At 40.7% G+C, this 27,775-nt stretch overlaps 1 protein-coding gene and 1 long non-coding RNA gene across 2 annotated transcripts in view; one reads left to right on the forward strand and one right to left on the reverse strand.

The window, feature by feature from the left end:
• Positions 1-2,943: 2,943 nt before the first annotated feature.
• Positions 2,944-6,416, reverse strand: LOC115779773 (uncharacterized). The gene is made up of 4 exons (XR_004019939.1): positions 6,292-6,416; positions 4,436-4,552; positions 4,248-4,315; positions 2,944-3,374 (listed from the first exon to the last, which is right to left on the reverse strand). It is a non-coding gene; the product is annotated as an uncharacterized LOC115779773 (long non-coding RNA).
• An 8,657-nt stretch (positions 6,417-15,073) lies between these two features.
• The window catches only part of LOC115779530 (uncharacterized), a 34,978-nt gene continuing 22,276 nt past the window's right edge, over positions 15,074-27,775 (forward strand). The window contains exon 1 of the mRNA XM_030728254.1: positions 15,074-15,115. Coding sequence (XP_030584114.1) covers positions 15,103-15,115 — 13 coding nt within the window. The 5' untranslated portion in view covers positions 15,074-15,102. The remainder of the gene's footprint in view (positions 15,116-27,775) is intronic.

The raw sequence follows: 27,775 nt of genomic DNA on the forward strand, positions 1-27,775 counted from the left end.
ACAACATAGAAGAGCCACCTCGACAGGACAAGATTCAGCAGTACATCTGCATCTGAAGGAAAAAGGGCACTCTTTTGAGGATGCCAATGTTCACATTTTGGACAGGGAAAACAGATGGTTTGAAAGAGGAGTGAAAGAAGCCGTCTATGTCCACTGTGAACAACCATCATTGAACAGAGGAGGTGGATTACGTCACCAACTTTCCCCGCTTACAGTGCTGTCCTGAGCTCCCTTCCCAGACGTCTCAACCCCCATTCACACCTTTGTTCCAGTGACCTCAATAGGCCACAGGAAACAATGGAGCGGAGTCCTAAATTGGTTTCAACTGAAACCACTGATTAATATGACCCACGCCCCCTTCACACCTGGGCACATGTGTTCACGCACATGATCAATAGAGGGTCATAACCACCTCCAGGGGACTACGCCCACAGGGGTTTAAATACCTGGGTCTCTCCACCATTTGGTTGAGAACTGAAGAAGCCTTTCGGATGAGAGGTGAAACGTCTTCAAGAAACAAAAAGAAGTCCAGTCGCCTTTTTCAAGCTCCAGAGACTACTATGACCTGGATGACTGAGAATCTACACAGACATTTCAAAAGCAAGAATTGTGCAAATGTTCAAAGAAGGTACCTGGTCACAGTTTGTTTAGTGCTCTCAGCCTGTGGGAAGAAGCTGTTGAAAAGTCTGCTGGATCTACAGCTGATGCTCCTGAACCTTCTCCCAGATGGTAACTGGGAGAACAGGCTGTGAGATGATTGGTAAGAGACTTTTAGAATTTCTGACATACTACGGATACAGTGCTGTACATGTCCAGCAGCGAGAGGGGGGGGCGGGGGTACCTATGATCCTTGTGGCCATCTTCACCAACCTATTCAGCTGATATTTCTCGTAGTTCTTACAAATGCTCAAACCAGGAGGTGAGGCTGTAGGTCATAAAACTCTCAATGGTGCCCCTGTGGAGTATTGTGCAGTATTGGTGGTAAGGTCAAGTCCTCTATCAGGTGGACTCTGAGAAACTTGGCACTGCTGACCCTCTCCACAGCAGCCCCATTGGTGGTTAGAGGTCTGCAGGCCTGTCTGTCAAGTTTTCCAAAATGCATCACCATCTCGTGCTGTTTTTTTCTATGTTAAGGACTCGGTTGTGGGACCTGCACCACAGTGTTAACTGCTCCACCTCCATTCTGTATGCAGTCTCATTGTTGTTCTCATTGAGACCCTCCACAGTTGTGTCATCTGCATACTTAATGATATGGATGGTGGGGTGGGTGGCAGTGCGGTTATGGGTTAGCAGGTTAACCCCTTAACTGGCAGCAAATAAAATTACCTGAAACAACTACATAACACCCTCTGGTTATTATTGGCTCTGAACAACCCATTTCATAGCCTATTAATCGGCTGCGTCTGGTCCGCGGGCCGAATGAAGTGCATTTATATGGCAGGCTAGACCCGCCCATTTTGACTGACACCTCATTCGGCCAATCATGTTAAGAAATGGGTTTCCCAGAGCCAATAATACTCAGAGGGCGTCACGTAGCTTTGTCAGGTGATTTGGTGCAGCCAGTTACATGATTGGCCGAATGACGTGTCAATAAAAATGGGAGGGTCTAGCCTGCCATATAAAAGCGACTACAAACGGCCCGTCACCGGGCCCTTGCCAGTTAAGGGGCTACACAGGAGGGGATTCAGGACGCAGCCCCGAGGGGACCCTATGTTCACCATGATGGAGCTGCATGTTTTCTTGCCACCCTGCCTGTCTGCTGCCGCTGCGTCAGGGAGCAGAGGACTCAGTTGCAGATGTCAGTGTCCATGTCCAGTAACCTCAGCTTCTTCACCAGTTTCTGGATCAGGTGACCCTGGACCATCCCTTAGTTATGGTTCAATAGACCCAGGCTGCTGGGGGGGTTCTCATGATGCACTGAGTATTCCTTTTTTTTTTTTTAAAGCCTGTCATGTCTGTCATTTTTCACAATCAGAATGATGATCCGAATGCACTGATGTACCAAACCTATTTGCTTTTAGAAGGACAGCTCTATAAGTTTTCTATAGGCTATTCTTGTTAATGTTTGTATTTTTATTTATTTATTTTTGACAGGCACATAGGAAGGGGCAAGAACAAAGGGGGGGGGGGGGTGGGGGGGGGGGGGGGGGCAAAGGGAAGGAAGGAAAAATAAATAATCAAAGAAAAGTAGATATACACACACACACTCACACATCCATACACACACACATGCACATACATATACACACATACACACAATTTTGTTGTTCGCAGTAATGTGTTTGGATGCGCCTCTGTCATGCAATGTACTCAATAATGAGGGCAAGAACCTGCAACCATGCCCCCCGAGATCCAGAGGTGAATAGGGAAGGACTCAGGCCATCCACAGCCCACTAGGAGCTCAGAAGACCTGAGGCCCCACATCCTGATGGCAACCTTGTGCACACCCCAGAAGAGGAAGACGGAACTAAAACTATGCAGCAATATTGCGGGGGTTTCCCTGAACACCCTGGGGGGAGGTGTACAAGGTCAGCATCTTAAGAAAAGCCTGCTCTGTCCTGGCCGACCCCAGCCACCATCTTCATGGCCACTTCAGGTTGCTCTCCTCAGGCCGCAGATGTGTGGTGCCATGGTCAAGGACAAACAGGCTCAAAAACTGTTTTGTTACTTTGGTAATATGTCTGTTAAATAACAGAAAATGTTACCACTAGCTGCAAAACTATTGTGGGGATTACAAAGATTTCTTTGACTTAACTTTGACTTCTGATAATGTCCAGTCAAGTTTCCAATTACTAAGAGTGCCCCTGTCCCCTCGATACTGTATGATACTTTAATTTAGGACACAAGACAAACAATAACTTCATAAATAATTCAGTTTATTAAAACTTCATAGGCAGAAATCAGTAGTTTTTACTGAGCAGTAATGAAAGCAGAAATAGCAGATAATGATGTGGCATCATTGGGAACAAATTGATTGAGAAATTCACAACATTTAAAACATTTGTGAAACATATAAAACAAAACAAACAAACAAACAAACAAAAACCCCCACTTCTGACAATAATAAAAGTAAGTTTTTGGGTTAAAAGCGCATTGAAAATAATAATAATAATGTACTTGCAAAATGATTTGTTGGATTGTAAAATCAGAGAAAAGTGTGATTTGGTTATAATGAAGATCCACACTCAGCAAATCAGCGTCCCCCAGAGAAAGTCCAGTTTAAACACAGACCCCATCTCACACTCTCCATCCCTGTTTCATGTTGATTCTCCCAGTGCTTGAGGAGAGACAAACAAAGAAAAGTCTGAAGCATTTTAATTTATTGTCTGGTAGTCGTGTCCTGTGCTGTTTGACAGCAGGTGTTCATTACTGCCCTGAAAGAAGAAAATAAATTACACATGAATTTTTCTGCAATTGTTGAAACCAGCAGTTAAGAAAACTTTAAAGGGATGATCCATTTATAACCAAAACTGTCTGATTATATGTATTTCTTTATGTGCAGTTTTATTAAGGAACATCTAAAACACAATTTATCTTTATTAGGACAGTAGTTATTTAGCTGTTTTTATTTTTTTAGATAAAGGCAGCTATAAGTTGATGTATTTTTAGAAGAGATAGAATAACTTTATTTTCCTTCATTCACCAGCTGATAATAATCATCATCACAAATGATATATATGTTTAAATCTCCTGTTAAGCAGGAGTTTTTTTTTTTTCCCACTGTGGCCAAGTGCTTGCCCGCAGAGATTTGTTTTTGAGCATTTGGTTTTCTCTGTAATTACTGTAGGCTCTTTACCTTACAATATCAAGCACCTTGAGGTAACTTTTTGTTGTGATTTGTCACTATATAAATAAAATTGAATTGAAAAGTCAACACTGGTGTTTCAATTCAATAATAATATCAAGTATTGGGACAATGGTGTAATGCATGCATCCATCTTTTATATACTCTCTGGTGAGAACACAATGTCAGACACACCCTCCGACAAAGCGTTCAGGTGAGAATAGTCCAGGTTTATTCCCTTTGAGAAGATGCCATATTTCCTGCAATCTTGCCTAAACTCAAAGGAGTTTTTGCTAAATGGAGATTTCATCTAAACGGGGCTTTTCCTGCTGTATGCAATGTGGGGAAAAGAATCATAGTGGAAAATATCTCATCCTGATTTTACTGAAATTTTTGGAAGTTCTGAATTATTATGAATGTTAACAAGTTTGTGATAGATATAAAACATTTCTAACATGGATACCTCCAAGGCTTGGTGGTCATGAATTGTCTCTCGTTCTCTGACTTTAGTCCCTAGTTTCACATAATCATCTAGAAAAATAATAATGAAAAAAAAATTATTATAAGGATTACAGGAAATATTGTCAGCAATAGTAACAAGAAACAGAAAAAGATAAATATGGTGAATAACAAAGCTTTGAATTCACATACTTCCTGATTCTATGTTTCTTAACCCGAGCACGATGAATCCCACAGCCACAACAAGCACAGCGAGCACAGCAAGCACTGAAACATCTGATCTGGTATTCCAACTCCATTTTTCATCACCTGTAAACACAGGAAAACGTTTTCATTTCCTTGGTGTTGCTGTTTGTTCAGAAACATGACAACAACACAGACATGAGCAACCTAGACATACATGGGGAGCTGCCTTTCATGTCATCTATGCTCACAGTTATATAACAATAGTAAAAAGAATGTTAACCAATCACGAAATTGCAACTGATAAGAAAGCAGAAAATATAATAAAACAATTACTCAGCACTGTGTTTGAAAAACTGTGGAAGAACAGAAATCAGATGATAATTTTCTATTTCTGCATTTCATTTTTCAGCTTTAACAGAGAAGTCATTGTTGAGAGGAATTTTCTGATTGTTGCACTTCCTCCTGCTGGTGAGACGGCACTGAGGAAACAAGAAGTGGGCATCCACCAAAGTCCCGGTCCTCATGTGAAATGTGGCTCTTGGCATTTCTCAGCTTTGCTTTTTTTGCTGAATGAGTGTCTTGGTCATCATATTTAAGAACAGCGTTCACAATTATGATGGTGAATAATGGCTTTTAGACTGAAACTCAACTTTCAGAAAAAAAAAAAAATCTTGGTCCATGGTCATGTTCGGTATTTTGGTTGTTGCTCACATGAACTGTGACACTGACACACATTTTTTCTACCTGTTGCAGAAGTCTTCCATGCCAGCTGGAAACCTCTGTGTTCCTGCATTCATACATCAGTGAAATGCACGCACATGCTGACATCGACACAAATGCATGCCCTCAGCCCAGATACAATGCAGTGCTCAACAAGCTGAAGCTACACCAAAGCAGTGCATGCATGTGAGTCAGTGCTACATGTAGCTTCATTCATGTAAGGCTACCCTGCAAGTCATGCCAGCACTCATTTCATTGCCCCTCAATTTTTATCTTTGCCCTGTAGTCACTGGTCACATTTAAGTACTGAAAACTACTTGATCAGTGTTAGGATGAGATGATTGGGGTAAAAATGGCACCTTCAGAGCAGCAAACTCCTGCTGGTTGAAAAAGGATGATTTGGGAGTGAAAGATCTCACTCACTAATACAGGAGAGAATAGACACCTTGTTTGAATAGCAGCCATGCCAATGGCACCCGCGCATGAGGACGGGTTAGTAGTAGCACTTTCTCATGCTCAAATTTGTAGACCAATTTGTCCCCATCCACTGCCATTTAAAACACTGGATACAAAACATCCTTTAATGTAACTGTCCTTCAATGCAACACAATTTTTTACTACTCTTATCTTGCATTAAATTCGAGTCACCAGTCACTCTCACTATCAGCACAACACCTTTAAGTTTACTTCCAAGATCACCCTTTTTAGAGAAAGCAGAGCCTCTTTTGCACACTCCTAACTGAGCTACTACAGCGATGAGGATAATAACCCACCTACCTCATTCACTCATGGTGTTAAAGCTTTGCTTTTCCATGATGGTTAATGAAACACAATCTGAGAAGCTGAACCATAAACACAATTGGGAAAAATGATGGAGCATGGAGAATATTTTATACCCTGCAAATCCATAACTTCCTTGGCACTCCCACTGTGGATGTCACAGTATTAATGGAAATAAGTACTCTGAAATGATACTTTCAGGAGGGTACTGAATTGGCAAATTAGTTCCTGTTAATACAGAGTAACTAGTTATTTTTTCTAGCTCTACCTTTTTCTGCCCTTACAATTTGCTGTTAAAAAACAGATTACTTACACTCTGACTTTGATCAGGCTTCATCTGAAGCAATTAGAAAGTCCTGTACCTGTAGCATGAGGCAGATGCAGCTGTGTGGAGTTGAAGGTAGCTGTCGCATTACTGACTGGGTTTTCTGCCTTGCAGGTGTAGATGGCTTTATTCTGGCTCTGGATATCCAGGCACAGGGTTAGGTTGATGGAGAAATCTGGGTTCTTGGTCTGGTCTATCTTCTCCTCTCCTCTGTACCAGGACAGGGTGACATCAGGTGAATTTTCCACTGAACATATGATGGAGCAGACCCCACTGTTCACTGGCTGTGTGTTTATGACAGCCTGTGATGCAGTGATGTGTGGTACAGAAACAGGATCTACAAGGAAGAAAAGTCTTCTTGTTGAGTCTGTGTTACTTCAGACACAGAAGAGGAGACACAACATCTAAAGAATCCTTAAAGAAAGACAGTCAGCAGTCACTGGGAGACTTATAGTCAAATATATTGCTGGGCTGATACATGCAAACAGTAGAGTTTCTCTACTGTGTCTCTATTTCCTTCCTGTTTCCAAAAGGTGAACTAATGTACAAATTTTCAGTGTAATCTAGTTTAACTTTGGATAATAGGAGTCTAAGTTCCTGGGAGACTTTTTTTTTCATCTTTGCTTTAGGGTAAAGTTGCCAAACTGAAGTTGTTTTTGTTTTTTAAATCAGATTGAAAGTGACAGTTTGTGTATGATGCTGAAATGCAGGAAGTGTCTGACAAACAGCATTGTGTTTAGGATGAGAACATGATCCATGTCTGATGAGACTTAAATTACTTAAAATGTTCATAAAACGTGTCTATGACAGTGTGGCAATATGTCGTTTACTTGTGTAGCTCTATCCACACACAGTAACTCCCGGTAAGCTTTTTGGTCATACCAATAAAGGAAAGCGCTCCACTATGAGAGTTCAGCAGCACTAGACCCTCATAGTCTTTACCAATGCTGGTTTTGTTACTCTCCCAGGAAGCTATCTCCTCTCCATCCCAATGTGGACCCTCAATCCATCTGACTTTGTGGTCTTTGAGTTGCTCCTTTAGTCCAGGGTCCAGAGTGACATTGTTCCCCTTCAGAACATTATAAAAATTTCTGTTATCTGGATTTTTAAAAACAAATCATAGAAAAAAACATTGATTATATTATCATTATTCTTGGAGAATTCTGAGGCAGAACAAATCCTCAAAAACAACTTTGAGCAGTTTCCAAAGTAACTGATCAAACGTATAAAAGTCACGTACCGAGGACAGTGAGGTTAAATCTTTGTTTTAGTAATCCTGTTGCAGTCACAAACTGAGCTGAAAACATTCCACTGTCATTGCTGGTGAGGTTACAGATGGTGATTGATCCAGTTTCTACATCTGTGCTGAGCCTGTTTGTAAATCTGGTTCCATTGACACGAATGACTTCCCCATTGGTGACGATGGTAATTGCTGTTTCAGGGGAATAGTGCCCGAAGTACCAAAGATAAGTCTTAGTTTGATGCCATGTTTTATTACCACGTAAAGTCACAGTCTCTCCAGCCTTCTTCACTACTTTAATGTCTTCACTAAAGACAAAGCCTGAAAAGAAGAAGAATCATATGAAAAATCACCCCAAGTTAGTTAGAAGTCAATAATATTCAGTCACTGAAATTAATTCCATCCATCCATCCATCCATCCACTGTATCTTACTCAGTTTCAGTACATGTGTTCAGCAGTCAAAGCAGGCCCACTAATGATTTCATTTCTTTCTTATTACCAGCGGGGTTTTGGGTGAGGACTAGGACGGCATTTGGAACACTTCATAGTCAGACTCAGAAACCCAGCAGACGACCCCCAGACTCCTTTCCAAATTTATCTTCCCACCACTTTTCATCTTAAACCTTCCCTTTTGCCTTCCTGATTACTGAACTCAAATATTTATGGGAAATGGTTTACATACAGAGCTAATTCTGTGGTAAATTAAATTCTAACCCACACATGAGCTGACATGGCATGACAGTGGGTCATATACTGAAAATTTCTCACTACAAGTATTTTGTGTTTTTATAGCACAAATTTTAAAGAAATAATTGCTCTAAAAAAAGAATTTTACATACTTCAATCAATCATTAAAATAGAAGCAAAGTGTGCTTGACTTGAACATGTTGGGCTGGGCCTGCTTTATAATTATTCATCTTATAACCCCCCAAATCCAAGCTTGTTGCCTTAAATTTAAACAATTAAATCACACTTGTGTCAACTGACATTTTACTTTTTGGGTAATTTAAATGAAAACTACAAAATCTCACAGCTTATTTGTTTTTTTTTTCTAGTGAGGAAAATCATCTGAACACTGTTTTCATGTCATTTTCAAAAATATGGTTTAAAAAAATCTTAAGAATCTGAAAACTAAACAAATTATTTTCTTGAGTGAAATTGAAACTAAAGGGTAAAAAAAAAAAAAAAAAAAAAAAAAAAAAAAAAAAAAAAAGAAATTGAAACAAATGTTTTAGTGCATTTTTTCATCAATGTGGTAAAATCAGCAACCTGTCAGCAGAGCTGTTATTGAAGCAGTCCTTTAGTTCCCCGACTGCATCAGCTTGTTTAAATCTGTTACTCTGAAAATCCTATTTCTGTTCATGCTGGATCAGTTCACAACAAGCTTCCAGGATTAAAACAATGTAGATTAACCGCACATTAATGAGTAACAGATCAACATTTACCTATAAGGAAAATGAGAAGCACTGGTTTCATCCTTCGTCCCTTTGTTCCTTTGTGCAGCTGTGCTGAGTCTGATCTGCAGCTGAGAAAGATTAAACAGAAAGTAGAAGTTGGTCTGAGGTTCCCAGAGTCTCCAGGAGGAACTGGAAACCTCCCACATGCAGCAGCAGCACAAACTGCTGCAGCAGCTCCATGTTTTACTCTGAGTTTGACATGGAAAAAGAAAGAAATGCCACAGATCACAGATCCTACATGAACAATGGAAACTTTCACAAAGGAAATTTTCACTTTTTAGAAAACACAATAACACAAAAACATTTGAACAACAACTCTGAACAGGAACACTGACTAGTCTTAAAATTTTTACCTAATTTTTATTTTTAGGTAAGAACATCATTTGTGTTTACAGTGTATGAAATGGAAAGAATGGTAAATGGACTGGTTCTTATACAGTGACTTTCTACTTTTAGCACTCAAAGAAATTTATATAACATGCCTCATTCATACAAGCACTTCTTTCTATGCTTAAGGGCTTTTTAGCTAACATTTACACACATTCAAACTCTGACGGTTGCAATGGGGAAAGCAACTGGGGGTTCTGCATCTTCCTCAAGGATAGTTTGACATGCAGACTGGAGCAGACAGAGATCGAACCACCAACCCTCCAGTTAGGAGGTCACCTCCTTTATCTCCTGATCTACAGCCAGCCCCCAGAGTATGTGTCGAGCAGTAAATGGTGAGAAGAGTTTTAAAATGAAAGTTATCAGATGTCATAAATGCAGCTTTGACTCTAACAGGTCTGTGACAGGTTGAATGTTGCTGAGTGAGGTGGTCGAGTGCTTCAGTCTCCAAATAAAGCTGTATGTTTTGCTTGTACAAAAATGATGTGAATAACAGGAACATTAAATCCGATAGATCAGCGTTTTGTGACTGTTCTTCTCTGAGAAGCACCAGATAAGCAGACCCTTCATATTGAAGCCTTCATAAAGGTTCAGACTGATAATATGAAAATAAATATTACACTGTATTGTAAACTGGACTGTAGCTGCTCTGTGATAAGGAGGGGCACATACTGTACAAGAGAATACTGCAGAACATTTTAAACACTTATATTTTCAAAATGTGGGAAAAATGTAGTGACATTATTTTGTGTAACAGGGACACCTGGTGGAGGCAGATTGTATGTGTGCTGTGTGTACATGCCAGAGCTTAAATAAATTAATTAAAAAACAGAGGAAAGGAAATAAGATAAAAACACAATAAATGCATAATAAACAAGATTTTATGATAAAGTTATATCCACTGGAATAATGCAGGCTAATGTGAATCTTGATTTTATATATGTGTGTAGTTGGTGTGTCGTGCTGCGTTGGCACCAGTGAAAATAATGAATGTGCTGCCTGGTTAAATTAAGTTCACACTGACCTCAAGTTCACATCTGTGCTGTGGCAGAAAGCTTCACAGCTGATGTCTCTGTTTTGGACATGGATGCATGAGTGGTTGTTTCTTCACATTCTGCTGATAACTTTAATTCATTCTGGAAGGTTTTAAACTATTTTTAAACACAAGAATTTACAGCAAACATCTTTTGTGCACACAGTGTTTGTGAACTCTTAGATTCACTGGGATGTAAATGTCAGGTCGCTCTCTCTGAAACAAAGAGGAAGCAGGAAAACCATCCCACCCTACTACAAGCCACACCTTCAAGTTCCTCAGCTTTCTCTTCCATACATGTTTCAACTGCTGATCGCACTGCAGGTAAGAAAAGCTGAATTACTTTGTAGAATATTTGACAAGAAGGACGTGCAGAGGCTGTCTGAGCTGTGGGAGCAAAGCTGGCACACTTTACACCCTCAGCTCTGTGTGTGTGTGTGCGCGCGTGTGTGTGTGTGGCAGTGTAGTGAGTGAAAGTGAAAGTTTGGCTCTGTTGTTGTTGTTGTGACATTTTAAAGCAGCACTGGTGTGATCTGTTAGTTTGCTGCATTCCTCTTGCTCTGCTGTGAAGGAGATTCTGACTTCAGTGAGCTGGTTTTATGAACTGATGTTGTTTTGTTGAGACAGACAAACCTGCATTCATAACACACTGCTAACCACAGATTACAGCAGGTAAAGGCGAGTCACAGCAGGACGGAATGCTGAGCACTGGCTTTCAAACAGAGGGTGCAGCATGTTGTTCTGCTTTCCCTCATTTCCTGTCATATCTTGTTCATGTGGCTGTAGCTCCGTAGGTAGAGCGGATCACCTACAGATCAGAAGGTCAGCGGTTTGATTCCTGGCTACTCCAGGCTACATGCCAATGTATCCTTGGGCAAGATACTTAACCCCAAGTTGCTCTCCGACGCAACCGTCAGAGTGTGAATGTTAGATAATTAAAGCACTTAGCTTAGTTAATAATGGAAGTGCTTGTATGAATGGGTAAATGTAAACGTGTTGTATAAGAGCTTTGAGTGCTCATTCTGAGTAGAAAAGCACTATATAAGAACTAGTCCATTTACCATGTCTGCTTTAAAGCAACAACAGTGGGTTTAGGGATTCATTTTGCCAAACATGTAACACATTACAGTATCATCAGGTCCACCCTGTGCCCATATTTAGTTTGATAATGCAGCAGTGTGAGAGAGTCATGCTCCTGTGGGCAGACTGTGTTCAGTGAAACTCCCCCTCAAAGAGATCATCTCTGCTAATCAAATGAATCTCCTACAGCCTCCCACTCCCACACAGGTGTATCTATGTGAATAATGTGAATTCCTGCATGTGTGTGAATGATGGGAAAGAAAACAGTGTAAAGCTGTTTGTGTTTCTCTGACAGAAACAGGAACTTTAATCTGCATCAGCAGCAGTTTTTACTGCTGCCGTCAGCTGTTTCAGATTTTACTTTAAGCCTTTCAGCATTTCTAAAATGCACCACTTTGTCTTTGTTCATTTATGTGTTTTTAATTATAAGATTATAAAAATCCCCCCACAAAAAGCAGTTTTCTTTTGCTTATTACTGACAGGACTGAGAAATAATCTTCGTACTAACTACATCTGTTAGGTGTGGACTTTTCCTCCATGTTGGACACAAAACAGCTGGTTGGCCTTCACAGAGTGGGTTAAAGAGCCTTCATTGGTGCAGATGTGGTGTTGGAGGGCTTTATAACACACTCCCACTTAAGGATCCAGCCCTGAACACTCAGCAGCGCCACGTCGTGGTTAAAAAAGGCTGTTTGGTTTGGAACAGCTCTCAGTGCCCTGAGCTGCCACATGAGCAGATCCAGGATCAGAGTGTGCAGGGAGAGGGGACAGGCCTGGTCTCTGCTCAGGTTCTGATGTTCTGATTGGTTGTTTGTCTGTCCAGCTGAGTCCAACCCTACATGCCACACACAGTGAAACATTTCATTCAAAGATCTACACTCTGCAACAGTATTTTTGTTTCATTTTAGTCTGAATGTGTTTATTACTTTAAGATTTTTATCACTAAACTCTGTCAGAGGGTCACACTTAGTCTTGTGCTGACTTTTGTTTTACTAGTTTATAATTTTAAAAATTTACTGAAACATCATTTCATGACACCAGCTGCAATTGCTTAGTTATTTTTTGAAGCTGCACTCATTAATGTCTCGATCAGAAGAGATGAAACTGAAAAATGCCTTGTTAGGCCTCATTTTGTGGATGCATCATCTTTGCCTGTGGGCTGTAACAATAAATCTACAGTTAAAGTACAGAAAAAATACAGTGAGAAAAATCATCTTAAATTGGTTCTTTCAGCAGTTACAGAAACGTTGTTTAAATTATATTTTTCCTCCATCCGTCCGGCTGTTCCCAGATGCCATAGAGTAATCCCGCTGCTCCAGTAGTTTTCATATGAGTATTAAGACCATAAAGATCTTTACATTGAAATGAAACTGATGTAAACATGTTGTAAATCATTATTTTACATCAGGTTTGCAGTTTTACGACTGTTGGGGGAAAATCCTTGTGCTGTGACGTTCTTGTCACTAGATGGCGCAGTTGTTTCAGATTCTGAGGCCGCGCTCACGTTCACCTAAAAACGTGTGGAGGAAATAATGGTCAAAACTCCAAATCAAGGCTGAATTCAGTTATCATGCAGATTCATTCGATTTTGACCAGACAAATGAAGTGATTTCAGGACTGTGGCTGTAGATATTAATCTGAAATCCTGTTACGCTGATGGTCATCCACAGACACAGACACTGATACAGATTTTTTGTCTCTGCTGACAGTGTCTCAGCATCATCATGTGAGGTCTCTCTCTGAGAAAGTGAAGCTAAAGCAGAGCTGTGGTGCACAGGAGAACTTCCTCAGAGAAAAAAGGAAACTTTCCTCACAGATGTTTGTAAATGTCTCATCGTCAAACTAACAAACTGAACTGTTTATGTTTAAATCACCTGTTTTATACCGTCTAAATCTTTTGGACACACACAGGAGTCATTAGAACTCCACCTCTTGGCCTGGTTGACCTTTGACCTTTTTACCAAACAAACTTATAAGTTAAGAAGACTCTGATGGATGGGCCATACAATGTAAATGAATATTTTCTCACTTGAAGGTATCATTTGTTCCTGCAATTGTTACCTTTAAAGAAACTGGGAATACTCAGATGGTGGTTCGTTAGTGATGTTATCCTAATTTATTCAATCCTTTCAGCAGCTTTAGTGCTGGGATTTGATTGGATCTTTAATTATAATGAAATAGTTTAATTGTTTTTTTTTCCATCCACCCTCCATCCATTAAGTCTATCAAATCTTCATTAATCATCACGAATAAACGGCCTCCTCGTGTTGAACTGTGCAGACTGCATCAGCTGTTCTGTGAGCCGGCACAGCCAACTTCAGTGTTCTTTAAGTACAGACATGCTATACTTAAGTAGAAGTATACAGATACTTGAGTTAAAAAAAATACTCTGTTGAAGTACTGGTTCAACTTTACTCAAGTAAAGTGAAAAAGTACAGGCTCTGAAATGTACTCAAAGAAAGTAAAAGTAGCTCTTTGGAGGACGTTTCTACCTGCTATTTTTGTGCAAAGCTAACTGAACCTGCTATATTAACATAACAATAAAACAATATTACATGAGAATACAAACTTTATTTTCAATTCAAATTGTAATTCTAATGAATGCACTCAGCTTCAAACACTATGTTACCTCCTCCATAGTAGAGGGCTGCCTCATCACCCAAACAGAAAACGAAAGTACAGGAGGGTTACAGTGAGATTCAGCAGGTGTGTGTGTGTGGTGTGTGTGTGTGTGTGGGGGGGGGGGGGGGGGGGGGGGGGGGGGGCAAGATCAGTTGTAGTGGTTCAATGTGGGGAAAAGAGTCCCAGCTCACAATAATTTCTCTTGTGCGCTCCATATTTTCTTTGTGTGCAGGCTGCTGCTCTGAGGTTCACTGCTCTGTGTGGCTTTACACAACACATTCTACAAGATTTTTCACAGCTATCTTCCATCCCCCTACACTCAGCGTATAAAGTTGGTATAAAAGGTTGAATTCAGTGATTGAATCTAAGCTTCATCAGCTTAAATTCAAACTCATCTCTGCTCTGCACCAGTCCAACAATCACTGATCGCTGTCATAGACAGGAAGTGCTGACTGAGCCATCATGAGGGTGGATGAAGTCATTAAGTCTTATTAATATATTATTTTGTTTTCTGATTCTGATTCATGAGTTAAGTATTTGGCTATTTTTGTCTTTGATTAACATAAATTTGAAGTAACTTATAGTTTTGTTTCACGGTTGTTGGATAATTAGTTAGTATTCATTTCTTCTTGTGTGTTGAACTGATCTGATCAGCCAGTATTTAAGTTTCCGTTGGTTCTGTTGAGCAGTTAGTTTGAAGTTACTTTGTTAAGTTCCAATGTCATGACTTGGGTTTTGTTTTGGTCGTTTCACATCTTCATTACTCGACTTTTGTTCAACTTACTTTTGCATTTTTGGGGTGGTGGTGGGGGGTGTGTGAATAAAACCCACTGTCCTCCACTTGGGGTATATTGATATTTACTCTTATTGCTGCCTCAGTCTTCATGCAAACTTCTTTGTGCCTCCACATGTGCAGTTAAAGGACTGGTTTCCCTCCAGCTTCAGCAGGCTGTAACCTTCCCGCCTCCACCCAACACCAAACCAGTCCTCATTTCTGTGGTGCAGCGTGAGCTGATAGCTCCCCAATAATGGAACAGTGTGGTAGGTTCTTGTAGCATTTTCAAGCTCCTGCTGTGTGATAAATGAGGGTAATCACTTGAGTTGTTTCTTCTTCATGTTGTGGATCAGGTAAGCTGAGGTTGCACTGCATTAGTTGGTTTTTATCCAACAGTTGAGTTGATCTGATATTGATGTTTGTAATTTCTATATTGTCTCCTTGTTCTATATTTATACTTATTGCTCTAATTTTTTTATACTTGGTTGACCACTAGAGAGCGCTGCGAAAATATTCCAATGTGTCTAGACTTTGGTTTATGCACAAATGGCAAATAAAAACCTTGAATCCTTCTTTTGTCACAAGCCCAACCTGAGTTTAGACTTTAGTCTCAAGAATCCCAGAAATCCTGATAGTGGAGGTTCGTCTGAGGTGGGAAGATGGAAGTTTCATATTGCATCAGAGTTTCCACTGTAGGCTATTGGAAAAGCCTCCATGAGGCTCCATGAGGAGGAATTGGTAACGTATTCCTGAGACAGCCACATAAACCAGTCATATTGTTTCTATTTTAATATTTTAACACTGCCTTAGTGCACTGTGTTCTTCATCTATCAGGTTTTGTGAAGACAAAAAAACTTGTGTTGATTGTAATTTGATAAACTGTCTCTGAGCCTTTAAACCTCACAGAGTGGACACTCACTGAGAAGTGATTTGTAAAAACAAAATAAAATCAGTGGACTGAAGAGTTAGTGTCATTAGAGTACCCACACCCCCCGCACCCCCACCCCCAGCCCCCACACACACACACGCTAGAGAGGAGAAACTAGGCCACAGGCAGCCATGGAAACACAGGGGATGGTTTGTGGTTGGCTGGAGGGTGGGGCTGACAAGACTATTGTGGGGTAGCAGAAAAGGTAAGAGAGCCTTGGAACTGATTCTTCAGATTTATGATTTGGGAACAAAGATTGGCTAATGATGGATAAGCCCCCCCCCAATCCAGTGGCAGCAGATGGCTGCCCCTCCCTGAGCCTGGCTCTGCTGGAGGTTTCTTCCTGTCAGGAGGGAGTTTTTTCTCCCCACTGTTGCCAAGTGCTGCTCATACAGTGTTGTTTTGATTGTCAGGTTTCCTCTGTAGGGTCTTTACCTTGAGGTGACTGTTTAATTTAATGCTATATAAATAAAATTGAATTGAACTGAATTGAAATACCACACAATTCATATACTGTATTTCTTTATCAGTGTAGTTACAGTGACACTAACACATGCAGCATTGTTATACCTGGAATTTAACCAAAATAATAAAGTATGTCAAAATGTCTTTTTTGCTTCTCCCACCAGTAGGTGGAGGGAGGTTGTGTTTTCATCACTGTGTGTGCGTTTGTTTGTTTGTCAGCAATACAACTCAAAAGGTTTTGAACCAATATTGATGAAATGTTGTGGAGATATTCCTTATGGGCCCAAGATCATATGATTTCATTTTCAAGGTCAAAGGTCAAGATCACCAAAAATACCTAAAAATTAAAAACTTCTCTCCCAACATTGGCAAAAAGTTTACATTAATATGATCTATTTTTCATCTACTCTCTTTAAATTTGGTGCTCATGTATAAACAATCAGGGAACTGCACGGTGGCGCATGGTTAGCACTGCTGCCTCACAGTCCCAATAACATCTGAAAGTCTGGGTTCGATACCACCTTGGCCCAGGCCTCTCACTCTGTCTGTGTGGAGTTTGCATGTTCTCCCCGTGCTTGCGTGGGTTTCCTCCCACACAAAGACATGCACTTACTGGGTTTACTGGCTACACTAAATCACCCATAGGTGTGAAGGTGAGTGTGAAAGGTTGTCTCTCTGTGTTGGCCCTGCGACAGGCTGGCGACCTGTTCAGGGTGTACCCCGCCTCTCGCCCTATGATAGCTGGGATAGGCTCCAGCCCCCCCACGACTCTGAACAGGACGAGCGAATGGATGGATGTATAAACAACTGCTGTTCATAATTCACTGTCTCTTTTTATATTTTACATTAAAATTCTCATAATAATGTAACGTGAACTACAACCCCTACACAAAAATCACACACATATACAACTCATACGTGGTGGCTGTGGCTCAGGAGGTAGAGCATGTCATGGACTAATCAAAAGGTTGGTGGTTCAGGAATTGAACTACCAACCCACCATTTTGCATGTCAGAGTATCTTTGGGCAAGACACTGAACCTCAAGCTGCTCTCCGATGCAACCGTGGGAGTATGAATGTGTGTATGTTACATACAAGAAGTGCTTGTATGAATGGATGAATCCAGATGTTTTATATAAAACACTTTGAGTGCACAGCTAGAGCAGAAAAGCTCTGTATATGAACTAGTCCACTCACCATATCTCAGCAAATGTTTGCTCTTTTCTTAGGCTACATAAACTGGATGAAGTGTATTTAAACATATCCAGACTATATGTGCCATTATCTGAAATGAAAATTTAAAATAAGTTTTTAAACACCAATAAAATACATTTCTAGTCGTGTTGATTAAGTGATTGATGACTGACTAAGGCAGCATTGGGTGCTCTATTGCAGTGTTGTATCTGCACAGCGCCTGGTGGGGGAGACATGTGCTGTACTGAGTGCCCTTCCAGCTTTGCAGGAAGGAGCAGCAACAGCACTTCTGCTGTAGACGCCGCTGCTTTGAATCACAGGGTCAGACTTCCTGTGTGGAAACTGTCAAAATCAAGGCCCATGGGCCAAATCTGGCTCTTAGTAAATTTCAGTTTTGCCTGCTTTTCATAGTCATTTCAGGTTCTTCATAAATTTTAGCCCAGCCAGTTGTAGCTGTGGTCTGGACCTGCAACATGCTGAACTAAACAGAATCAGCAAACACCAAATGGCACCAACGGAAAAAACGAGCCATAATCTGGTTTCTCATTTTGATGTTTGAATCCACACTTCAGCAAACACACACAGTCATACTCAGAGGCTTTAGCAGGCCGCTGCACTGAAAATGCAGTGACAGCATGACGTGTGTCTTTGTGCCACAGGTAAAGCTGAATACCTGATAACATGATATTCATTGATTTATTTTATTAATGAAACTTCCTGTACAAAATATCTGCTCTTGTTCTCGTCAGCTGAACCATTTTGAGCGATCAGCTGTGAATGATTTTGGAGAGGAACGTTTCCACACTGTAAACCCAGATTTTGATTCCACTTAAAAATACTGAGTTCATATTACTTAAATTTACCTAGAATGTGAACATTACTTGTTAATGCTGAGTAGACTGTACTTGTTGATGGTCTATCTTATTGTAATTATGTGTTTGAGTTCAAACAACTTAATAAAAATCTAGTTTATACCGGTTTAAACAGACTGGATTAATATGAAGCACCACGGTGATGTGGTGGTTAGCAGAGCTGTCTCACAGCTAGAAAGATATCTAGAAGGTCTGGGTTCAATTCCACCTTGACTGTGTGTACTATAAAATAGTTGGTTTTTGTTCTCCCTCTGGTTCTCTACTTGTACAGTTTTTTTATTGTTCTATGGACAAATGTAATTTGTAAATGTTAATGTACCAGTGTTCAGCAGGGCTGAGTTTTATCATGTTTGTTTATTTACCAAATTTAAACAGACACAGTTCAACACTGTAAAGAATATTTTTGTTGCTGACCAGTACGGTGGTGTAGTGGTTAGTACTGCTGCCTCATAGCTAGATTAACTATCAAATAACCTGGGTTTGATTCCACAGCAGCAGGCTGGTGACACCCCCCATTTTAATTTTTCACTAACTATAAAAGATAAGTTTGGTCAATTAGATCATACAGTTGAGTTCAACTGATAATGCAGTAGTGCTTTGGTGATTGCTTAAACTAAGTATCTTCAGTTACTGAAACTCTGTTATTAGTCCATTCAACTTAGATCTTCCATTTCATTCCAAAAGGGCCTCAAGTACACTGAATATAATCTCCTGCACTTATTCAACTGTTTCATTACTTAAAAATTTAAGGCAACAAGTTACCTTGTTTTTTTTTTTAAGTAGATTCAACTTATCTGGGTTTTCAGTGCATGCAGTAATATTCAATGATTTTCTGAAACAATTACCCCAAACTTTTGATATCACAGTTAAAACAAAGATGTGTTTTCTATTTTTAATGTAATGGTCTGTATTTACACAGAGGAACCACATGCTGTCCAAAACACTGGCATTATTGTGAAAAAGTAGGCAAATCTGCCCCAAATAAGGAATGGGTTCAAGGAGTGACCAGCAAAAAAACACCAACACTCTCACGCTGGAAATAAGTTTCACAATAATTTATTCTTTTCAAAGTGTGATGCTGTGCTGGGAGTATAATCCTGGCCTGGAATTCAGGGCCCAAGAACACCACCACCAGGGTTATCTTCAAAAGCCTTGCGTTAGTGGAGAGTGGGGTTCCACATGAAATCCTGGGACTGCAGCTCAGTCTTATCCTCTCCAGTCTTGAGTGCTTTCATCAGGGTGGCCACCTCCTAATGGCACAGTGGACCTTTCCCTCCTGCAGCTCCCTTTACATGCAGGCACTCCTTAGCAGTTCCCAGTCCTGTTCTTTGTTAAAAAAAACTCCAAACACACTTTTATTGAGATGAATCTTCTTCTCAATAAAACTAAACCCCTTTTTAAAAAGACTTAAAATCAACCAGGTCAGGTAAAAGATGAGCTTCCTTAAAAAAAAGATGTTTTCCTTAACTCAGATTTCCAATCCAACTCCGTTTTGCGCAGCCACTCCTGTGCTCATGCCCCCTTACTTCCTGTCTCTCCCACACACAGCACGCCTCCTCTCTTCTTCCTTTATAGCAGGCCCCAAACCCACACCAGTCACTTAATTCCAGCACTAGACTCCAAATGCCTGGCAGCTGGACTAGAGTGGGACCTCCACTCCCACATGGGCGTGGCCCATATCACACAAAAAACAAAAGCATGCAAAACTTGACATAAAATCATCCTAACCCCATGCATCCTCATTATGTCACCTGTTGGCTTTCCTCAACAGCTTTGTTGTTTCTGGGTGGTGCATTTTGGCTGAGGAATAAATAATATCTGATGAGCTTTCTACCAAACCTGATGAAACTGAAGCTGGTGTGTCCTTTTTAGTCAGAGTGATGTGAGTCTGTCTCTGTCAGTGAGGGCGGCCTCATCAAAATGTCAGCCGGCAGTTTTTAAACAGCACAAACAGCCTGAGGGTCTCCAGGACACATTCAGATATTCAGTGTTGTTTCTCTCCCACATGCAGCAGCTATACGATGGTTTCTGCAGGATGCAGTCGCTCTCACATCCAGTTAGAAACAGTTCTGGTCCTTCGAGCCCGCAGTGCACTGAGTGTGTGTGCCACAGCAATAAGTGTAGAATACACCAAAACTAACATTCAACACATTAAATAGTCTAAAGACTGCTTCACACAAGTTATTTTAGTGTATGACTTTGTGGGACCATGTGAATATAAATGTCATATTTTTCATATAAAAGAATAACTTTTGATTTGAGTGGGAAAGTCTGAGGGGGGGGCAGATGCTGCCACTTGCATTCTAAGTGTGAAATGCCGGTGAGTAAAAATGTGTGTTTCTATTGTAATGTTCTTATCTGTCACTGCAGAGCATCATTTCTTCCATATGAACCTGTTAGCCTTGTTAGCCATTTACAGGGCAAGTGACTATTTTTGGTAATTTCCCCACTGCCCATCCTGCTCCTCAGTGCTGTTAAGAAGCATGTGATCAGGAAACAGCTTAATGCTGTAAAAAGGTATAATGTGTATGTTGTTCTAACAAATCTGAATTTCACAGAGGAAATTGTGAAATTCAAGCCACAGAACAGAGGAGTTAAATCTTCCCCTCTGACCTGAATCCTGACTGAGGATTTGTGCTGTGGATGCTGCTTTCATTCAAAGCTCATCATTAACTGCATTCACAGAGGTACAGATTCACATTGTGTGACACTGAAATATGCCAATAAATTCTGATGGTGAGATATCAAAAACCAGTTAGTCAAGATTCTCAGGATATTTGCCTTCAGCTGCTGCAGGTGGACACACTCAGAGTTAGCTGGTAGAAGCTACTTGCATGATTTCTGATTTTTGTAATGGTTCTTAGATCTTTTGTATGGTGGCCCTGAGAGGCCAAACAAAGTGTAACCAAAGAAAAGCCCAGCACTGCCTGTGCTTCCATTCAAGAAAAGCATTGACTTGTAAAACTTTCACACTGATCCAGATTTAAAAACTACAAGAGATGCTGATGAGACGAGTGTTTCACTGGTAGCAGAGTGGATATTTAATCCCCAGCTGTGGGTATTTATCATCTATTAGTCAATATCACTTTAATAACCAAGCTGATGTCAGTGTTCCTGATTTCCATTTCCTGTAGTTATTTGATGACTGAACAGACCCGGAGTGTTTGCCTTTGAGCAGGACAGCACTGAATGAATCTGTGTGACCAGTTTACCTGAACAGGTGTAAATAAGGAGAAGAACAAAGTTCTCTTTGAGAGTTTGTCAGGTTTTTTCCCCTGCAGTGATATGACTGCCTTGTGGGTTGTGTTGACTGGAGTTTGTATCGGTTGCTGTGCTTGTCTTCTTGAGAGAGGTGAGGATTGTGGGTGACCTGACAGTGAGAGGTGTTTGTTGGTACTTCAGAGGTTTTGAGCAGAGCGTGCACAGCAGGTCGCTCTGCATGTTGGATTTGGCAGATTTGTACACTGGATGCATTCCTGACACAATCCCAAAGCGGATTTCTCTGCACCTACATTTGAAGGAGGGGCCTTTCCCTTGCAAGGCAAATGCATACTACACTATGAAGCTACAGTTATGTCACAGTACAAACAGGATAACCTTCTCTGTTCGAGAACGAGGGCTTGCTGTGGACTACTTGTTTCTCTTGGGACTGTGATGATTATGATCTCTTTTACTTGGATGCTCAGATTTTCAGACTCATCCAGAATAATGAAGATGGCTGCTTTATAAAAAGGAGTGTGAAATGGACGCATGAGTGTGAGACAGCTGTTGTTCTGCCAAACAGGAAGTGATTGCTTCAGGGGCCTCATTGGTGCCACACATGCAGTTAAGCAGCTTCTTTTTAGAGCCCAAGTTGACCTTTTATGGATGTGAGGGTGGAGCACTAACTCATCAGCTTACACTGGCTTGGTCTGCAAGCTGCATTCACTACTGTATGTGTGCAGTGCACAACACACAAATGATCTATTAGTGCAGGATGACAGACTCTATAAAATAGCAGAATTTCATTCACTGAATCTGAAACCCAAAGTTCAGGAATGGTCTGTACCACACAACAAGCCATAATAACAGTCACCTCCACTCAACAACAAGCAAACATTTGGTGTGTGTATAGAAAAAAAACTGATATGAAAATAGTGTAACAGCTTGGGTCTGATAGGTGCTGTTTTGGGTTTTAGGTTATTGCTGTGTGTTTTTCTCTCTACAGTCTGGGTTAAGCTGAGGTTTCAGCGCATTCGTTGCACCTCATCCTAAAGTCAAAAGAATTCAATAAACATGTAAAAGCTCCAAGAATCCTGCCAGAGGAGGTTTTAGGAAGAGGGAAGTGTCACAAAAAAAAACAAAACACCCACAACCAGCAGCCCCACAACCAGCAGCCCCACAAGGGGGCCGAGGGGGTGGTGTGGAGGCTGGGACTGGAGCTTGTTTCCTCACTTATGGGCTTTGGTGACAAAAAGAAACCAAATGAGCACCATAATGTGCCACACTATGATGGGGTATGTCTCTCAGTGGCAGAGTTGTAACAGCTTCTCCTCTGTGATTTCATAGCAACACTCTATGTGGTCTCTGTGGGCCCTTTTTTAAAAACCACTGCTGTCATGTTGGCAAACCAACAGAGAGCCAAGAATGTAAAACAGGGAGCCTCTCAGCCAGCCCCCTACGGCCTCCTGCAGTCAGAGACAGTCTCCCTGGTCTTACTGGTATGTGTGGTTGTTTGCAGAGAAAGCTCCTGAACCTCATCTCTGCATTCATCTCTCTGCATTCATTTGCAAATCATTTGCTCCCCTGTGTTCTTCCTCTACTTATTGATCAGGTTTTTAAGGCAGCTTGTGTTAATTTTAGTTTAACAAACTTGGTCGCTGAGCCTGTAAGACCACAAGAAACAAACACAGCATCCTGGCTCCATATCTGACAGCAACAGGACAGAGTCTTTGTCACATGACTACGGCAAGACGACATTTTCCTCATGGTGAGGGTGAGCTGAGTGGGTGCTGCGAGTTTACACGAAGCCACAAACTGTAGCGTGTCCTAAAAGCCACGCGAGTCGATGCTCACTGGCAATATTATGAACCACAAGGAAAACACTAAACTCTTCATCTACTAACAACATTACTTTCTGTCGGTGCAACATTTTACAAACAGCAGACGTTTCTATACAAACCAAACGATGTCATTCTCACACTGCTGTGGAGACCCCGTCTTTGCCACCAGCTTTTTCTGTTGTCCTTCTATCGTCATTGATCATTCTTCACTGTTTGTTTTTATTATTTCTGTCTGGTTGTTTCCTGTTGTGTTGCTGTTGTTTAGTTCTTTGTCATATTTATGTGTTTATTGGAATGAAGCAGGAAGCAGATTTTGGCTGTTGCACATGTTAAATTATGGACAAAGTCTTGGAGGTTTAAGGACCTAAAGCCATATATATAATATATATATATATATCAGTGACGTGCAGTCAGGGGAGGCAGGTGAGGCACGGCCTCACCTGTCATCGTGGAAATATAAAATTAAAAATAAATTAAATGGTTATATTCATTCAGTGATTTGTATTTTAAAGTTCTTTTCCATTAACTACACCATTTTTAGATTAGTTTTTTCAAAATCGCTGAATTTTGCATTTGCCGGTCAAATACTAAGAGACGAACGGTGAGGCACCAGCCCGGCGAGCCGCACCACGGATTGCGCAATCCGTGGTGCGGCTCAGTATAGTCATTGCCAATGACTACTAACTGTGCTGCATGCTATGCAGTGAGACCGGATTACTTTTCCCTTTGCATGTGCAATTAAAATGTTCTAACACTTTTACTATATGAACTAAATTTCTATATTTTAGCTGGTGTATATAATGCACAGTTTTTTTTTGTTGTTTTTTTCATTAACAACTGTATGTGGTGTGTAATGCATTCTTGTGTTGAGCGATCATGGAAACTGCTGCGAAGAGACCTAGGTGAGGCACGCATTCTCGTGCCTCATGGTAGGGGGCGCTGGTGATCCCAGGGACTCTACGACTCCTCGGCGGCAAGCTACCATAAACAGTTAGCAAGGCCAGTTAGTTTTTCCTGTTGCTTGGCCTTATGTTCAACATGGAAGATTACATAACTCACTGAAAGAATTTTCTAAACTGGACTTTCAATCGAAGCAGAAGATAATAATTAAAGGAAGACCAACACCGGAGCTAAAAGGTTTGCTTCAGACTATGTTAATGTTAAACAAAACAACTGTTGCCATCAAATTGGGTGAATAAGCTATATGTTTGTAAATCTGATGTGATGACGTCAGTGCCCTCACCAGTCACGACCCTCACCGCACGTCACTGATATATATAGATATAGATATATATATATATATATATATATATATATTATATATAATATATATATATATATATATATATATTATATATATATATATAATATACATCTACTATACATGCCTAATATTGTAGCTGAAAGCTGAACAACTGTGAGTCTTTAGAGCTGCAAACACGGGGGCTGTTTAAGAACCTGTACTGGAAACATTACTCATATCATGTGACTTATGGGAAAGGTTTAGATGTTTGTATTTGAAGTTCTTCACAGTGTGAAAGTTACATTCAAAAGACACAATTGCTGTGACCGGGGGCACAGCCCCGGCGTCTCACCCCAGAATACACTACAGATAGGAAATGACCCCAGCAGTGCTTCCTCTGTACCAACTGCATGTGTGAAAAAAAGTGCTGGCTCACCAGAGGAAGGACGGTGTTAATGTTAATGTTAGAGAAACAAGTGCTATCTGATGTAGATATGTCTGGGTCCCAAAATTAATTGGCAAATAAACAAGGAAAATTGAATCAGGGAGATTTCTTTGGAGGGTAGGGTAGCTTTAATGATTATATATTGGTCAGACAAACTGTAAATAAGATTGCATCTTTTTAAAAAATTATTATTATGCTGATAATATTTAATTTGGGTGGAGCAAATTATCCAAAGTAGTCGGGACATCAGGTGCAAACTGACTCCATCATCTACTGACCGGATTTGTGAAGGCAAACAGCTCGTGTTGATCTTAGTTCTACAATCTTCTGTAAGAGTCACATGTTTCTCTCTTTAGGCGACTAACAGGAGAATATGCTTTCACTCAAAACTTATTTGCATAGGGGAAAAATAAAACACCACAGTGAGAGTTTTGGGAGTCTCTGGAGTACCTAAGAGAGGCAAATATAAATAGCACAGCATAAAGCACGAGACAGACTTTGAGACAGACAGAGAGGGAGAAACACAAGCGCAGAGAAAGAAGGCCTCAGGCAGCAGTGGAAAGGGTCTGTGGACAGTGAAGGCTCTGTGAGCTCCCAGAGGACCAGGCGTGAGCTGAGCAGGTGCAGGGGGAGAGGGGGCTGCAATTAACTCAGATTTGTAAAATATGAAAAAAGACAAACCTCTACAGGCCTCAGTGAGCATGCTGAATGTTAAAAGTATGAACAAATGTGGCTGGTTTTAAGGCCAAAGCAGGTCTGTCATCTCAGCGTTTGAGTTATGGTGCACAGCACTGGGCTCACAGGCTACTTTAAAGGGTTCGTTGACTCATAGCGGCTTTTATATCTGAGCAAAATGTCCATGAAAGAGATCGTATCACTGCAAGATCAGGGCCGCACAGCCTGATGGAAGCAGCTTGTTTGTGTGTACTGACACGCTCCTGATGTGAATACGTTTGTTCTAATATGACAGCTGTTAAACCCTGAACGCTGCATTTAAATGATTTACTGTCACCCCTGTGTGGAGAGTTTCTTGATGACTGGGAGGGCCTGTCGATGCTCACAGAGACACAAACTGTTTACAACCAAGCAAACTTTAGCAACTCTTATTTTCAGTTAGTTTCTCATGAGCATGCTTTCTGTTGCTCTTTAGTTCTGTCCCATATTTTATATGGTGTATTTTACTTGACTCAAACGTTGTTTCCAGTCTCACAACATGTCTGATTGTCCCCGTTTATAAACTAAGAGGAATTCTGCCTCTAAACAATCTACAGTTCAGAGCATTTCTGTATGACTCAGCAGTTTGGCTGAATGCTTGGCCTGTAGTTAATGTGACGCTGTTACTTCATGATAGTTTTAAAGGACTCAGAGTGAGAGTCCCCTTTCCTGTTACCTCTTATCCAATTATAATGGAATGCCACTGACCTCTGAGCATCGAGCTGAACACACCCAAAGATTTATTGAAGGCTGATGAAGGTGTTTGCCTTCAGTTTGTGGAACAGTTTCCTTTTAATGAGCAACAATTAAAGCTGTATTGAAAGTCTTGTGTTTTTATGCCAAAGGCGAACTCGGATATAGTTTGGTACAATCGTGTTTAAGTACAGCACCTGTCAGAGGTAATGACATTATCCACAGTTTCTGATTGGACCATGATTTGTCTAATTAGTGACCTCATCAGTGTCTTCTTCTGCTCTGCTGATTACATAACCTTTGATGCAGCAGAGCGCAGGACTGTGAGTTCTGACTTTCATAAAATATACAATCTCTTTGAATCAGCAGATGACGCTGATGCTCTTATTAATCTAACTGAAAACAGTGACTCTGTGCACTTTAAATGTGTTGAAGGAGACTTTACGTTTGTCAACACGTCACTGATGCTTACAGAGTGTTTAACGGCCTCACAGTGACGGCTGCTCTCTGACTGCTGGATTAGAGAATGATCCCTGAAAGGAATAAATGTTACACACAAAAACTAAACTAACATCTGAAACTTTAAATCGTTTCAGTCCAAACATCACGTTAAACAGGTTACTGTGTGATTATGGGCCTGTGGGTGTAATCTTCATACTTTTCATACCAACCTCCTGCCCTTTCTGTATAATCAGAGGCACAATGTGCAGCATAATGATGAATAACTGATTCTTTATTGACAGATAAAGTCTATGAAATTCTTATCATCATAATCTGATCATGATTCCTCTACAGCAGTATCCTGATCAGGTGGCTTTAAACTGTTTAAAAGGATTGAAGGAATCTGGGAAAATGAAAACGCGGGAAACTATGGCGGCTACAGATACACACATGACTGCGTCTCAGTGCCAGAAAATTTCTCTTTCTGCCAGGATTAAATTCATTTCACTTTATCTAGAACTGTAAATACAGTTCAGCTTAGTTTGCCATACGAATCCCCTATTAGAGCTTTTATAAACACAACAGGGCACAAAACCTGTTTAAAATATATCTCTGTGTTGCCAGTTTTGGCAGGTTTTTGTCAGTCTGGGTGTCATGCACAGACAGATACAGTCTTGTAGAATCCAGCTGGTTTTTAATGAAGTGTGTGTGAGTTGTTGCCATCAGACACAAGTGCAGCATTCCCAGTAATCTCAGCAAAGTCCTCACTGCTTTAAGGTTTAAACAGTGTTTAGATGTCATCATGCTTGAGCGAGCCAAACAAATCTGGTGTAAGCTTCCCTTCCTCTGGCACAGATCCTAACAGGGAACCATTCTGTTTCCATGCTGT

The sequence above is a fragment of the Archocentrus centrarchus genome, chromosome 1 (assembly GCF_007364275.1).
Source record: "Archocentrus centrarchus isolate MPI-CPG fArcCen1 chromosome 1, fArcCen1, whole genome shotgun sequence".
NCBI lineage: Eukaryota > Metazoa > Chordata > Actinopteri > Cichliformes > Cichlidae > Archocentrus > Archocentrus centrarchus.